At 38.7% G+C, this 13,186-nt stretch overlaps 1 protein-coding gene across 1 annotated transcript in view; it reads right to left on the reverse strand.

Moving 5' to 3' along the window:
- gnai2b (guanine nucleotide binding protein (G protein), alpha inhibiting activity polypeptide 2b) overlaps positions 1-13,186 on the reverse strand; it is a 41,313-nt gene that overhangs the window by 1,712 nt on the left and 26,415 nt on the right. The window contains exons 2-8 of the mRNA XM_020629042.3: positions 12,459-12,501; positions 10,510-10,651; positions 5,849-6,009; positions 2,722-2,850; positions 1,107-1,236; positions 499-652; positions 117-309 (exon numbers count right to left, since the gene is read on the reverse strand). Coding sequence (XP_020484698.2) covers positions 119-309; positions 499-652; positions 1,107-1,236; positions 2,722-2,850; positions 5,849-6,009; positions 10,510-10,651; positions 12,459-12,501 — 950 coding nt within the window. The 3' untranslated portion in view covers positions 117-118. The remainder of the gene's footprint in view (positions 1-116; positions 310-498; positions 653-1,106; positions 1,237-2,721; positions 2,851-5,848; positions 6,010-10,509; positions 10,652-12,458; positions 12,502-13,186) is intronic.

Here is a 13,186-nt window from a genome sequence, read left to right on the forward strand (position 1 = left end):
CTTGAATGATATGATAACTAATCCTCTCCTCCTCAGCTGTCTAAATAAATAACTGACAGAAATAATGTTCGATAATGTTTCCTCCTTGTTCTTTCCCCCCTTGTAATCCATCTTACCTTTAGAAAAGACCACAGTCTTTCAGGTTGTTCTTGATGATGACATCGGTAACAGCGTCAAACACAAACTGCACGTTCTTGGTGTCAGTGGCACAGGTGAAGTGTGTGTATATCTCCTTTGTGTCCTTCTTCTTGTTCAGGTCCTCAAACTTGGTCTGAATGTAACCTGCTGCTTCATCGAACTTGTTCGCTCCTAGAGAGCAAACGTTTTGAGAAAAAAAACAATAATAGATTTTGAGAATAATATGACAGATTATGGATTGTTTCATGCTGTGATTTGTTAGTATTGTTACAGCCGCAGTCTGTGGTTTCACTGTGGATGTTCAAATATTAAAGCTCTGCTCTCGGGTGCAGTGCAGCCCCTGATAGTCCCACTAAGTACCTGTATATTCTGGGAAGCATATGGCGAGGGGGCTGCGGGTGATCTTCTCCTCAAACAGATCCTTCTTGTTGAGGAAGAGGATGATGGAGGTCTCAGTGAACCACTTGTTGTTGCAGATGGAGTCGAACAGCTTCATGCTCTCATGCATTCGGTTCTGAAGAGAGGCAAAAAAAAAATCAGTCATGGTTTACGGCCTCAGCTCATCACACAACAAGTCAAATAAGCCGCCACCAGGGGGAGATGTTGTTTAACGTTTGAAATGTGAGGAAGCGTAGGGTCCTCAAGTCTCTCCTGAGCACTTATTTAGAATTCATAAACTGTTCAAGAAATTGGGGTCAAATGGTTCAAGTAATTTGAGAAATTACCTTTCATTAGATAATTGCACTCCACTGTTTCAACTGTAAATTGATCTTTAAACTGTGTTAATTTCATCAGCTGGGTCTCATTATTATTGAGTTATATTAAGGGAGGGGGGGCAATGTTAAATGCCTTTCAATAAAAACTCTCTCATACTATAAATAAACAAGAGAGCAGATTTATGAAGTGGGTATAAAAACATTGTCCATGGATGATGAAGAATAGTTGTGAGAAGGGGGATCTGTGCTCACCATCTCTTCGTCCTCAGCCAGCACCAGGTCATACGCACTCAGTGCAACACAGAAAATAATGGCCGTCACTCCTTCAAAGCAGTGGATCCACTTCTTCCTCTCCGAGCGCTGGCCTCCGACATCAAACATCCTGCAAAGGGGAAAAAGACATTGTGTATTCGGGTGCACAAGTGCTGGAGGAAGATCACAGTGAAAGACAGTAAGGTGAAGCTGAGAGAGAAAGCACTAAGGAGAAGAGTTCAGAAAAAAAACAAAAACACAGAGGCTTTAAGAGAGGAAGGTAGGAGAAAGTTGAGATGATATTCCATCCTTCGATGTACATTAAGTTTTCATGAGGCTCCTTTGAGAAAAGAGTGCTGTGAAGGTGGAGAGGAGTCCATCAGGAATCTGATAAAAGACAGCAGGGTCAATGTGAGCCTCTGTATTGAGAGCAAAGTGCAAGCTAATGGGAGGCTGAGCACTGTGATCAAAGCAAATGGCGATGTGAGGGGAGCAAAAGCCTGCAGACAGCTGGAGTGTTTAATGTCCACCACATACGGGACAGACGACACTTTCACGATACATAGGGCGATGTCCAAGAGGTTCCATTCGAAACAATCAAAACTAACCGTAGTTGAAATATTATATTTATCTTTAAGCATTTTACTTCCCGTATTATTATGACAAACTGTGCAGGATCTCAAAAACATGACTTTCCTCTTATTGATTGCCTCCATGTATTATTCAGAGCAAATATTGAGGCTGTTACAAAAGTTAAATATCAGAGAGTTTATCTCAAAACAGGTCACATCAGAGTCATGTGGCTGCTTTAACAAAAAAAACAAAAAAATCCACATCTGGACATTTCATATACAATTAAAGACCAAAAAGAATTATACAAAAAACTGAGATCTGTAAAAAAATGAGTAAAATGATGAGACTGTATTTTCCTATAATTACTCATAATACAGTATCTTCTCTTTGCACATTTCAAATTCATCCGTACAGGAATTGGATCTGCTTCAGTTTAGCTCCAATTATCAGGGGTTGAAGCTCTTACTGTGTCTCTATACTGTTCAGAAACATTTCTATACATCCGTTACTATCCCACACATGAGTATTTAGGCTGGATCAGATCATATTTTTATATAAGACTTCCAGTGCTAAACCAAGGAGTATGTATTTAAATGTTAGCGACATGTACATTAAAGCTCAGCTTTTGAGTGAGCGTGTGGTGGGCAGGATCTCGTTCATTTACTCAGCTCTCAATGCTATCATGATAATTGAGCATGTCAAGCTTCACAGTTCAAGTCAGAGAAAGAAGATTGGACAGATATGTTAATGTTTTGTTTTGTTGTTGTTTTTTTTTTTTTTTTACCCCAAGGACAGTTTTATGCAGCATTGGTCATGTGTCATGTGTGGCTTGTATGACTTAGTGACAACTGGTAGTTGGTTAAGTATTATTTATTAACACTCCCTTCACAGTCCTGAATGTCAAGTGTGAATAGCTAAATGAAAATGTCCATTTCTTGTAAGAGTGCCTTTTTTTAATGGTAGTGAAATGTTTAAGTGTATTGTTTCAAACATATCTGAGATCCACAGACATTAATATCTGCTCAGTGCCTCCAATCCTTACTTGAAGTGAAGTTCCTTGAAAGTAAAGTGAGTCTCCACAATGCCTGTGGTCTTGACACGAGTTCGCAGCACATCCTGCTGGGTGGGGATGTAATCAGCCTTAGCTATCCTCTCCAGATCATTGAGGTAACTAGAAGAGGGTTACGGAGAAAGAGAGGGAGGGTGGGATTTCAGCATTATTTGAAGACTACAAGAGTGAGAAGGAACATATACAGACTGTACACACAGCACATGAAAAATAGGTCACTTGTACTGCATTAACATCAGACAAAACAGTCTGCATTTCACCAAAGTGTTTTGAACTGTAATGAACTACAGCAATTTCATGAACTTTCTGTGGAATAACTCATGTTCTGCTGCACTCATTAACACACTGTTAAGCTTTACGTAATAACATTTCATTACACTGTTAAAGTGCTTTTTAAGGCATTATGCTTAAGTCTTAATACAAAGTCTTCTAATATTCAAGTTTTGACCAAGTGCATTACACAGCTCAAGCCCCATTATTTTTAACCATATCTACAAATGGGGGTTGGTAAAAACACATCAATGAAACCCTAAATAAAACAAATTTTGAGCACATGAAGGCAGCAGAAACATGTTGCAAAGCAGATTCAGGTTTCTTTTTAGCTTACTCTTTAAGACCTTCGGCTTTCATATTGTCAATTAGTTTTTATTTGTACAAATAAATAATGGAGACATTAACCTCTGGTAACAGTTTGAAGCTCACTACAACACAGAACCAGAACTCTTTCTTAAAGGGACAGGCACAACTTGTAACAGTGTAAAACCATTAATATCTTCTACTGTGTTATTATGTAGGCCTATAATCTTCTTTTGGCAACTTATAGGTTATGAGACACATAAACCTATATGTCATCTTCTTTTTTTGCTTATTACATTAACTGCCTTTCAATACCTGTTGTATCTTCATTTCCATTTATTCTTGTTTATCTTTTGTTATTGCATTTTGTTTGCACTTTTGCTGGGGTACATTTTTTTATTGGCACTCTATTTTCTGCTGTGCTTTGCTTTGTGTTTGCTTGTGGGGGATGTGATGAGGTCGAGGGTGAAAACCAAATACTGATTCTACACATGTCCTGTATTCGCATAATAAAGCCTCATGGGAAATGGCTGCCTCAAATGCCTGTGTGAGATACCACTAGAGAATTGCCATCAGAGACATTTTTATTTTTTTAGTGGGAGGATTTCTATGGCAACATGGATCATCTTTACTGGTTTGCTCCATTTGTGATTTATTTGAAAACTGAATTCTAAAGCAATCAACACAGTTTGAGGTGAGCTCAAGCCGTAATGGAGATTTCCCTTTGGAAATAAGACATTGGGGGTTACAGTTAAACTATGCAAAAATGTTTATGGTCACATATTACCCCCCCCCCCCCCCCCCAGAGGTCTCCAAAACATGTCTGTGGGGGTGTTACTGCCCTTTGTGAGGTCACAAAGGGAAAATCTAATAATTCACATTTCCTGAACTATAGAGCAGGCTAAAGCTGGAGAGGATGGACTTTTCTCACAATTGTTGGGTTTGTGGACAGACTAGGGACACATATTAGTGTTAGAAAAACATGGTAAAAGTGTATTTTGCACAATATGTGACCTTTAATGAAACAAACAACATACACAGTCTTTGCAACTCTCCTCTCCTCTCCTCTCCTCTCCTCTCCTCTCCTCTCCTCTCCTCTCCCCTCCTTTCCTCTCCTCTCCTCTCCTCTCCTCTCCCCTCCTCTCCTCTCCTCTCCCCTCCTCTCCTCTCCCCTCCTTTCCTCTCCTCTCCATCTCTGTCTCTCAAACTGGCTGCTATTATTTTCCTCTTCAACTTCTTGAATTCATTATCCTCCTTTCCTACTCTCCCTCTGTTATTCCCTTTTCTGACAGACTGTTGGTCAGCAGGGAACTGTAGAACCATCTTCAGCATGTTTAACACCACCTAACCCACATAAAAAAAGGATTACATCATCTTCTAATGCCAGCTAGGCGCTTAAGTGGCCAAGACTCTACAGACAGAAAGATATGCAGTTTATAATATCAAAAATTGTATCTGTACCAGTGTCCTGATTCATGCATGTCACATCCACAGAGTAATACAAATTAATGACTCAGCAAAACCCGGCAGACCCATTGAAAGGACAGAAAACATAATGAATGATTAAAAACAAAAACATTCTGTCTCATCACTGCAGATGTTACAAAACATTTCCCAATGGGATCACAGATATTGTAAATCCAGACAAAGCAACATTTTTGACTTTAAAAATCAATCCACAAAAATGAATACACACATGAAAGAAAAACAAATGAGTCACTTGAGGGATTTTATCATGACCAGCAGTTCTGAAACTTTACTTGGTTGCTACAATTCCTTGAAGTAAACTCAATTTTTCTGAGTCTCACCTTCTTCTCCCTCAAGACATACCATTCTTTGCCCAGCTAATCAGGTTAAAATGTTTGACGGTAAAACCCAGAGAGGTAGAAAGAATCTCTAAATGGAAGTTATTGGACTATCCTTCCTGTCTGTATCACTCCCTGAAGAGGTCAGAGACAGGTTTCTCACTGCGGCGAATATGAGAGAGGCTGAAAGTACAGCACCAAAAGATCCATCACATCACCGGGAGAAAGGCATTAATAAAGGAAGGACTATTAAACAGTCCATTATCTGATGAGAACAACAATAAACCAAACACCATCACCCAAACTTTTCCTACTCTCTGTCTTTCTTGAGCTGGTTCATAATCGTATTAAAATAATATTGCAGAATTACATTTGCAAAACAATTTTCTACTTTATGTGACAACCTGATATGTAGTAAAAGAGAAAAACTTCAGTGACTGTGAGGTTTCCAACTAAGCCACATTCACATTTACAGTAATAAAACTCAGAGTCAAGGAAATACAGGGCTGGATTGCATACTGTAGAAGAGAACTTTTAGGAATAATATATACAAATAGTTAATAAATGTTGCCGCTTACATTTGACAAAAGTACTAAGAATACTGACAATCATAGATCTAAGCAATACAGTAAAGTGAGTTGAAAAAAGGGTTGCTTTATAAAAAGAATATTCAAAGTGGGATCATAGTATAAAACATACACACACAAATTTGCACTCACTATGCTGCGGAGTCATTGAGTTGGTACTCTCGGGACCGAGTGTAGCAGCTCTGTATGCCACTGTCAGCCCAGAGTCTCCTGATCACGCTGGACAGTTCATCAGGAAAGATGCCCTGCTCCTCAGCAGCTGCTGACAGAGCGAAGAGCTGCTGAGCATCATCCTGTAGGGGGTGATAGAGACACAGGGCAGCAGGATTAAAATCACTACCAAATATACATGAAAATTGTTATCTTTGACAAAAGATATGTCTTCAAGCACATGAAGGTGATGGTATTTCGAAAGCATTGTTAAAGGGGACATATTATGAAAAACACACTTTTACAGTGTTTTTGAACACATATTTAGGTAACCTGAGTGTCTACTGACCCACAAAATGTGAAATAAACCCATCCAGTCTGTTATTTGTGGTCTGCCTAAGTCTTACAACACAGAGAAAAAGTATTTGTTTGAAATGTTCTCCTTGTGATCTTACAGTGGGATTCTGGTTTTAAAAAAAAATCCCCTCCCCACCACTGGTATCTCCACCCATGGACTCTACCACCCACCTAGAGCAAAACTTTTGCACAGGTCCGCCATTTTTATTCTCGCTAGCGAAGGAGTGATGTCTACCAGGAAAACTCAGGGGGGGGCTCATTGTATTTAAAGAGACACACACACCAAAACTGAACGTTCTGAGAGCATTTGTTTATACAGGGTCACAAACCTCCTCTGGTGCTTGATTCATGTTATGTTTTGATCAAAGAACAGCACAGATGTTTCATTTAGACCACAGGGGACTGTTTGAAAAGGTGGAAAAGGGGGATAATATGTCCTCTTTAAAATGTTTTTTTGTTTGTTTTGTTACTAAAAGGCTAAAAAGCTGAAAATAATGTAATCAGAAGTCTCAGGGAAACAAGTGAGTATTTTTTCAAAACATTATTATGCAAAACACGTATCTTTAAATGACACAATTAAGCTTGGTGAAAGATCAAAATGTCAAAAACACCTTGAGCAATGAAAATAATATTCAGTAACAAAGGAAAAGTTTGAACTGTAAGAAAAAAAAAGGCTCAAAAAAGGTACCCCACATGATCAACAGGAACATTTTCGTTCATTACGTACTACTTGCTACACAATGCTTACTAAACAAGTAGTCATGGATTGCTGTTTCTCTGGACAAGGAAAAAGGAAGAGAATGTTTATCCAACAATAATATAATGTAAGAATGATATCAGTGAACCCAATGATAATCTTCTCAGTCTTTACGCTGGCACTAAACCCTCCGTGTTGTATTCATATGATTGAGTACAAAACTAATCATTAATCCCTGGTCCTCTCAGCTCGTTTGTTTATGTCACAGTGACCAGCTGTTGTCATTGTGTTTGCAAGGACTCTGGATATCAATATGAAGTCATTAAAAAAAATATTACTACACTTCCTTTGTGCAAAGTCATGTTCTAATGCATATTTATTGAGTTTTCTCTGCAATAATAATGTTTATTCATCTTGCTCTGACATGTACCACTCATTATCCTGTACTCTGGGGAAGATTTCCTATCACATTTTCTGAGTTTTTACAATTTAGATATGTTTTATGGTTTGTATGCAACACACTTTTTCATATTACTGATGATTTGCTGCAGTGACTACAATTGTTCAGATTTTACAAATTTATCAAATGGTTTATTTAATTAGACTGTTAGATTGGATGTGATTAATGCAGCAATCAACGCCTGCAAATGTGCTACAATTGATGGAACTCTTGCTGCTCCTTCAAGCAAATTAAACAGCAAAGAGCTTGGATAATGAGTGTGCACATTTTGGTGCCATGTACATTTTTGTGTGTATTGATGCAGGTGGATGCTGATCTGTGTGTGTGTATGTATGTGTGTGTGTGTGTGTGTGTGTGTGTGTGTGTGTGTGTGTGTGTGTGTGTGTGTGTGTGTGTGTGTGTGTGTGTGTGTGTGTGTGTGTGCGTGTGTGTGTGCGTGTGTGTGTGTGTGTGTGTGTGGGTGTGAGATCATTTCTACAGTGCTACTGTCTGCAAGTATGGACAGGCTAACACACTAATTGCTAGTGTGGGAGTGTGTGAGAGTTCTGTCACGTACATGCAGCCATTTAACTGATCTGGCAAAAGGAATAAAAAGTTTTCTGCATCGCGCTCTAATGACCACAGCCAGAGTCCTCAATCCTTCTCTTACAGCTTCAGTTGACGTACATACACCTCGACTTCAATACAAAATCACTGATAATCACTCCTCCACAGGCCTGAGTTCAGCCTTTGATACAGCTTACTGACGGCTCGTTTGTGGGCTTCACAGGGTGCAGCAGGATCTCTGCTAAAAGCTGAGACTGGATGTGTTGCTGTGTGTTTGCAGGGTTTGGCTGTCTATGAGTTTCTGTAAAGACATTTTTAATGAATGCATTAAAGCAGGCCCATGATGATATGTTTATGAGTGCTGCACTTTTCGATAACAGAAGTCGTTTTAAAAACATCAACGTTATCAGCTAATGCTTAATGACTTTCTCAATAGGAAAAATGTCCCTTTGTTCTAAAAACGTTTGCAGCTTAGCAGATAGTTTGTATTTTGAAATGTATTGTTTTCAGTTTAATTTTTTATATAAGGGGAGGCTTTCAGGGTGAAAACTAAAAACCCCTGTATGGAAAACAAAGAACAGCTGCTCATATTAGCCTAAACTCTATAACTTGAATGTAGTAGGACATTTCTGAACAGTGCCTTTCATTCTATATAAACTGTTATTGACTAGATGGGGCACAATAAAAAGGAGAACAGCAAAGATTTGCTAATGTAGTGTCTAGATATCAAGATTTAAAGTCAAGAGAAGTATCTCCACTGTCGATTTGAGGAAAAAAGTTTCAGTAGACTTTAAACTGAAGTGTACATTGTAACATATTGACCCATGAAACACACACTGAACATGTGACTAAGGGTAAAACCATTACTGAGAACATGAAACCCCTAGAATGATTTCTCTATTGTAAAATGTAAATATGATATTGGGCTGGGGAACATTTGACCCAAGGTGCATCGAAAGGCTCCCCACAAACTATAATAGACTTCCACTGTAGGCAGTAATTTACTGTAGTTAAAAACATGTTTCCATTCCTTTTTCCTTTGTAATGTTTTGAAAGGATGGGCAGACATAACCCTCCATCAGATGATGTTGCTGTAATCTATCCGTGTACAAAAATGCAGAATACTGTATAAAGTATCTGAAACCAGAAAATTCTGGGCCACCTTTAATGTCTTTCTCTTGCAGGTAGTAGCCATGACAAACAAAATAATGAATTTGTTTCATTGCTGAACCGGATCTACGTTTCAAATGTGTCCTGCCAGCACTTTCTGAATAAATCCAATCTCCTAAACAGCCTCAGAGGCTCGTCTGCTGCTGCAGCATCTATTAGCCGCACCCTCAGCCTCTTTCTTTCTATTACAACTTTGAGGAGAGAGCAGATCAAAGATGGAGGAGGTGAAGTCTCTAGGATGAGGACTCTCTTCCCTGCAGGTGCCCAAGATGGATCAGAGAAGTATGACACTCTGTTCTCGTTTGAGTAATAACAAAAAGTTTCTCTCTGGGGAAAAAAAAAAGTGGCTGCTGTGAACAGGTGAATGTTAGAAATCACAACCACATTTGGAGAGAACACTTGCACAGATTAAAAGTGTTGAGTAGGAGATGTGATGTGAGAAATGTGCAATAACTGTGGAAGTAAAAATGTTTTCAGACTTATTCACCCCAATTATATTGAGACACAAACAAAGTGAAAAGTACACTGGAACAAAGGTGACCTCTTGTGATTTTAATTCGGAGATCACGCAGTCTTAATCAGGATAACATCAGACAAGTTTTAGCCTGAGAGGGATCCTGATCCATCCAAAGACAGTAACCTGGGTTATCACACAATTATTTTTGTATTTTGGTCTGTCAGTTATATGCTCCTACTTTTTAAAACCATGGATTTTCAATGGCCACCTCTCTGCATATTTGCATCAGTTTGTACATTATAATGTGTGGTGATTGGACAGTTCTGTGTATTTTTCCTTGTTCGGTGCTTGTGTTTTTGTTCTTTCAGAGGCTGGGTGTGGCTTATTGGCTGCTGGAGCTCTCTGCAATCACTCACCTGTTCGTCATCTGTAATCACTGGCTGCAGCATTTATACCCTGGTTCAACGCTCCCAAGCTGCCAGATTATTTCTGCCTACACTGTGGTAGATCGGCTTCTCAGTATCAGTAAACTTTTTGTGCTTTGGATACCTGTCACTAATTATTCCCTTGTCTTCTGTTTTTCCCCAGTGCCTCCAACCACTGAGCTCCAGTGCCTCACCACCCAGCCTCTCATTCAAGCCTCACCAGCCTCACTTCAATAAATACCCCTTTACCCACCACCCTGTTTTCCGGTCTTGCTTTTGGGTCCACTTAACAACCTTTAAGATCATAACAACAATGTCTGCTTGTCCTTTTTTAAATCTAAATGTTTCTGGTAAAGCCAATGACTAGACAAGAAACTGAAATGTATATTTCTTGGGCTGCGATCAGGCTGTGTTTATTCAAATAAGGGTTAAGTATAAGGATAGAAATATTGATGTTAGAACATATATAGAAAAGTCATGATATAACAAAAGCATAATGTGTTAGTCTGTATGTGTGCTTGTGTGTCTTACCAATCTGGATGTGTTGCTGTAGTCTATCTTGAGGCTGGCCATGGCTTTAACTATGGCCATAATAGACTGGATGGTGTTACTGTAAACCACTGCCCGGTACTGCTTACACTCGTCTTCTGAGTAGCCATCTTCATGGATGATCCTGAGAAAGACAAAAATATTTAACATTTTATTAAAAAGTGCATTAAAGAGGGTTTTATATTTTTTCTTTCACTCTCACTTATGACCCAATGGGTTGCAGGCAGAGATAGGTGTAGGTGGTGAAAAAACAACAATAACAAAGTGACTGACGGCAAAGTAAAACACTAAAAAATGTCTAAAAATGATATGAATAATATCTGATTATGAGCAGATGGCCTTGTCTGCAACAATGTATAGCCTCTGTGCCAGCACTCCGTCTGGTTTCTCAATACAGGGGCCCAGCCATCACCGTCATCCCTTGTAGCAAATACATTTACTCATGGCAACTCATACAACCTCACAAAAAAATCTAACTATCCCTTCATCCAGCATAAACAGACTTTTTGGCCACATATGGAGAGACTAAACGCTCCCTTGGGTTCACAGTAGTCACTAACTTTCTCTGCCTGTCACTCACAACTGGTAAATATTAAGTCATATATGAACACTAGTAATTGAATTGGTATGTTTATGCAACCGGTTTTGATAAAGAAACACACTTTACAGCCAGAAGGATGCTTTTCTGTCAGCATATAACCATATAACTGTTGTCTGTTAGTGCGACATGTAGACCCTACATCACAAATATCATATCCACATATTGTGAAGGTTTACGCACACTGAAATTGCCTGAACTCTGGACCTTTTAGATGATGCAATATCCTAAGTATTACCTCCCTCTGAAGCTGAGAGTCGGGGACGTAAAGAAATAAACAAATAATAATAGTCTGAGTCTTATATCAATTTGCAATCCTCCAGACTTAATCAGGCTGCAGAGGCAGAAAACCCCACGTTCACTACGAGAAACTGAAGCAACATCGTGCTGATGAAAGCAATAGTGAGCAGTCTCCAATAAGCAAAGAAATGGATTCCTTGTTTTGAAACTGTTTAATAAAACACTTTATTTTACCAACTTCTGCAACATTATTCTGCATTTTCCAAGGATATAGGGATGTGAACTATTATATAATGTGTTTTTGTCTCCAACTTTTTTTGGCCTGTAGGTGTTAATAACTTCAAAAAGAGGCAGACTGTTCTTCAGCCTCGTAAAAAATAGATTAAATTCCCTGCTAGTCCAGAGGAATGTGAATAATTAAGTAATTTAGGGTCCTGTTTGTGTGTTTGTTTTGGTGCGTGTGTGTGTGTGTGTGTGTGTGTGTGTGTGTGTGTGTGGGAGTGTTCTCATTGGTGCACAATCATCACAAATACCCTCTTTTACTCCCATTTTCTCTTGTGCTTTGAACAGCAAAAGATAATAAAAACAGCCCGACACACTGTCCCTGTATGTCAGCTATTATGCTGAAATAATTAAAGTGATGGAATATGCCACAGGCTCAGTGCCTTGCCCAAACTTAGTAATTCACATCTGAGGTAAGACAAATGTAACCACGTGCACAGAACCATCATGTAAGTGTGTTGGTGCATTTCCTTGTTTGCAAGGCTTATTAAGTGGCTTGACATCAGGATCTAAAAATGATCACATCTTCTATGTCTGAAAAATGTCATTCTATTGAGGAAAGGGCAGTCACACAGGTTGGTAAAATACTTTGCTGTTATTGTTTTTGTTAAACAAGAATCATTGTAATTTTTTAGGAGCGCACATTGTGATTATTTTTTTGTATAATAAAAAAAAAAAAAAGATTTGATCAGATTTGGTTCGTCATAGCTAAATAAATGCTCACCAAGCAAAAGTTTCACATTGGCAACATTTATTTCAAGGTGGAAAGCCATCAACAACCATCAAACTAAATACGGCTTATTCTACTTACTTCATCTGCTTTACAATTGTGCTCTTCCCTGACTCCCCAGCACCTGTGGGAATAGGAAAAAACATTAGTTACAAAGGGAATACAGCGCCTCCAACTGTCTCTGTTTCTGCTCTGAAAACATGCGTGACCCAGAGATGACCTGCTACTAACATCACAGTTTGTCCTGTCCACTGGGTTTACTGGTTTATTTATGTTTCCATCTATGAGGACATGATGTACAGATACGTGTGAAGGCTCCCCCCCTGGTTATGGCTCAATGCTGGTTTATTTTCCATTCTGATCATAGAAGGGTTCATGGAAGTTTCATGGCTTTTTAGATTGAAAGCTTATTGAAAGGAATACTTGTTTAAAAAATTCAAAGGTGGCACTAAAAGTCTATTAAATTATCAATTATATGTAGTAAGCATACTCAATATGCATTTATACCCATACTCTACTATACATAGATCATACATACATTATATTCAAGGGAAACCTGACATAGACTAATCTAAATTATGGGAAATCATAGAAATATTTAAACTCAATGCTTTGAAACCTCTAGTTTGTATTGGTAATAAAAGAAATGAGACATAAAGGGCAAACACGTGGTTTAAAAGGATGCTACAGAAGCCTGTAATGTTACAACATGCTCAAGTTAAAAGTATAAATAAGAGAGTGTTGAAAGAGAATGCGAGCCGGCAGAAAAAGTATGAAGCAGCTAATTTACGAGCATTAAAATCAAATCA

This window comes from Labrus bergylta, chromosome 5 (genome assembly GCF_963930695.1).
Source record: "Labrus bergylta chromosome 5, fLabBer1.1, whole genome shotgun sequence".
NCBI lineage: Eukaryota > Metazoa > Chordata > Actinopteri > Labriformes > Labridae > Labrus > Labrus bergylta.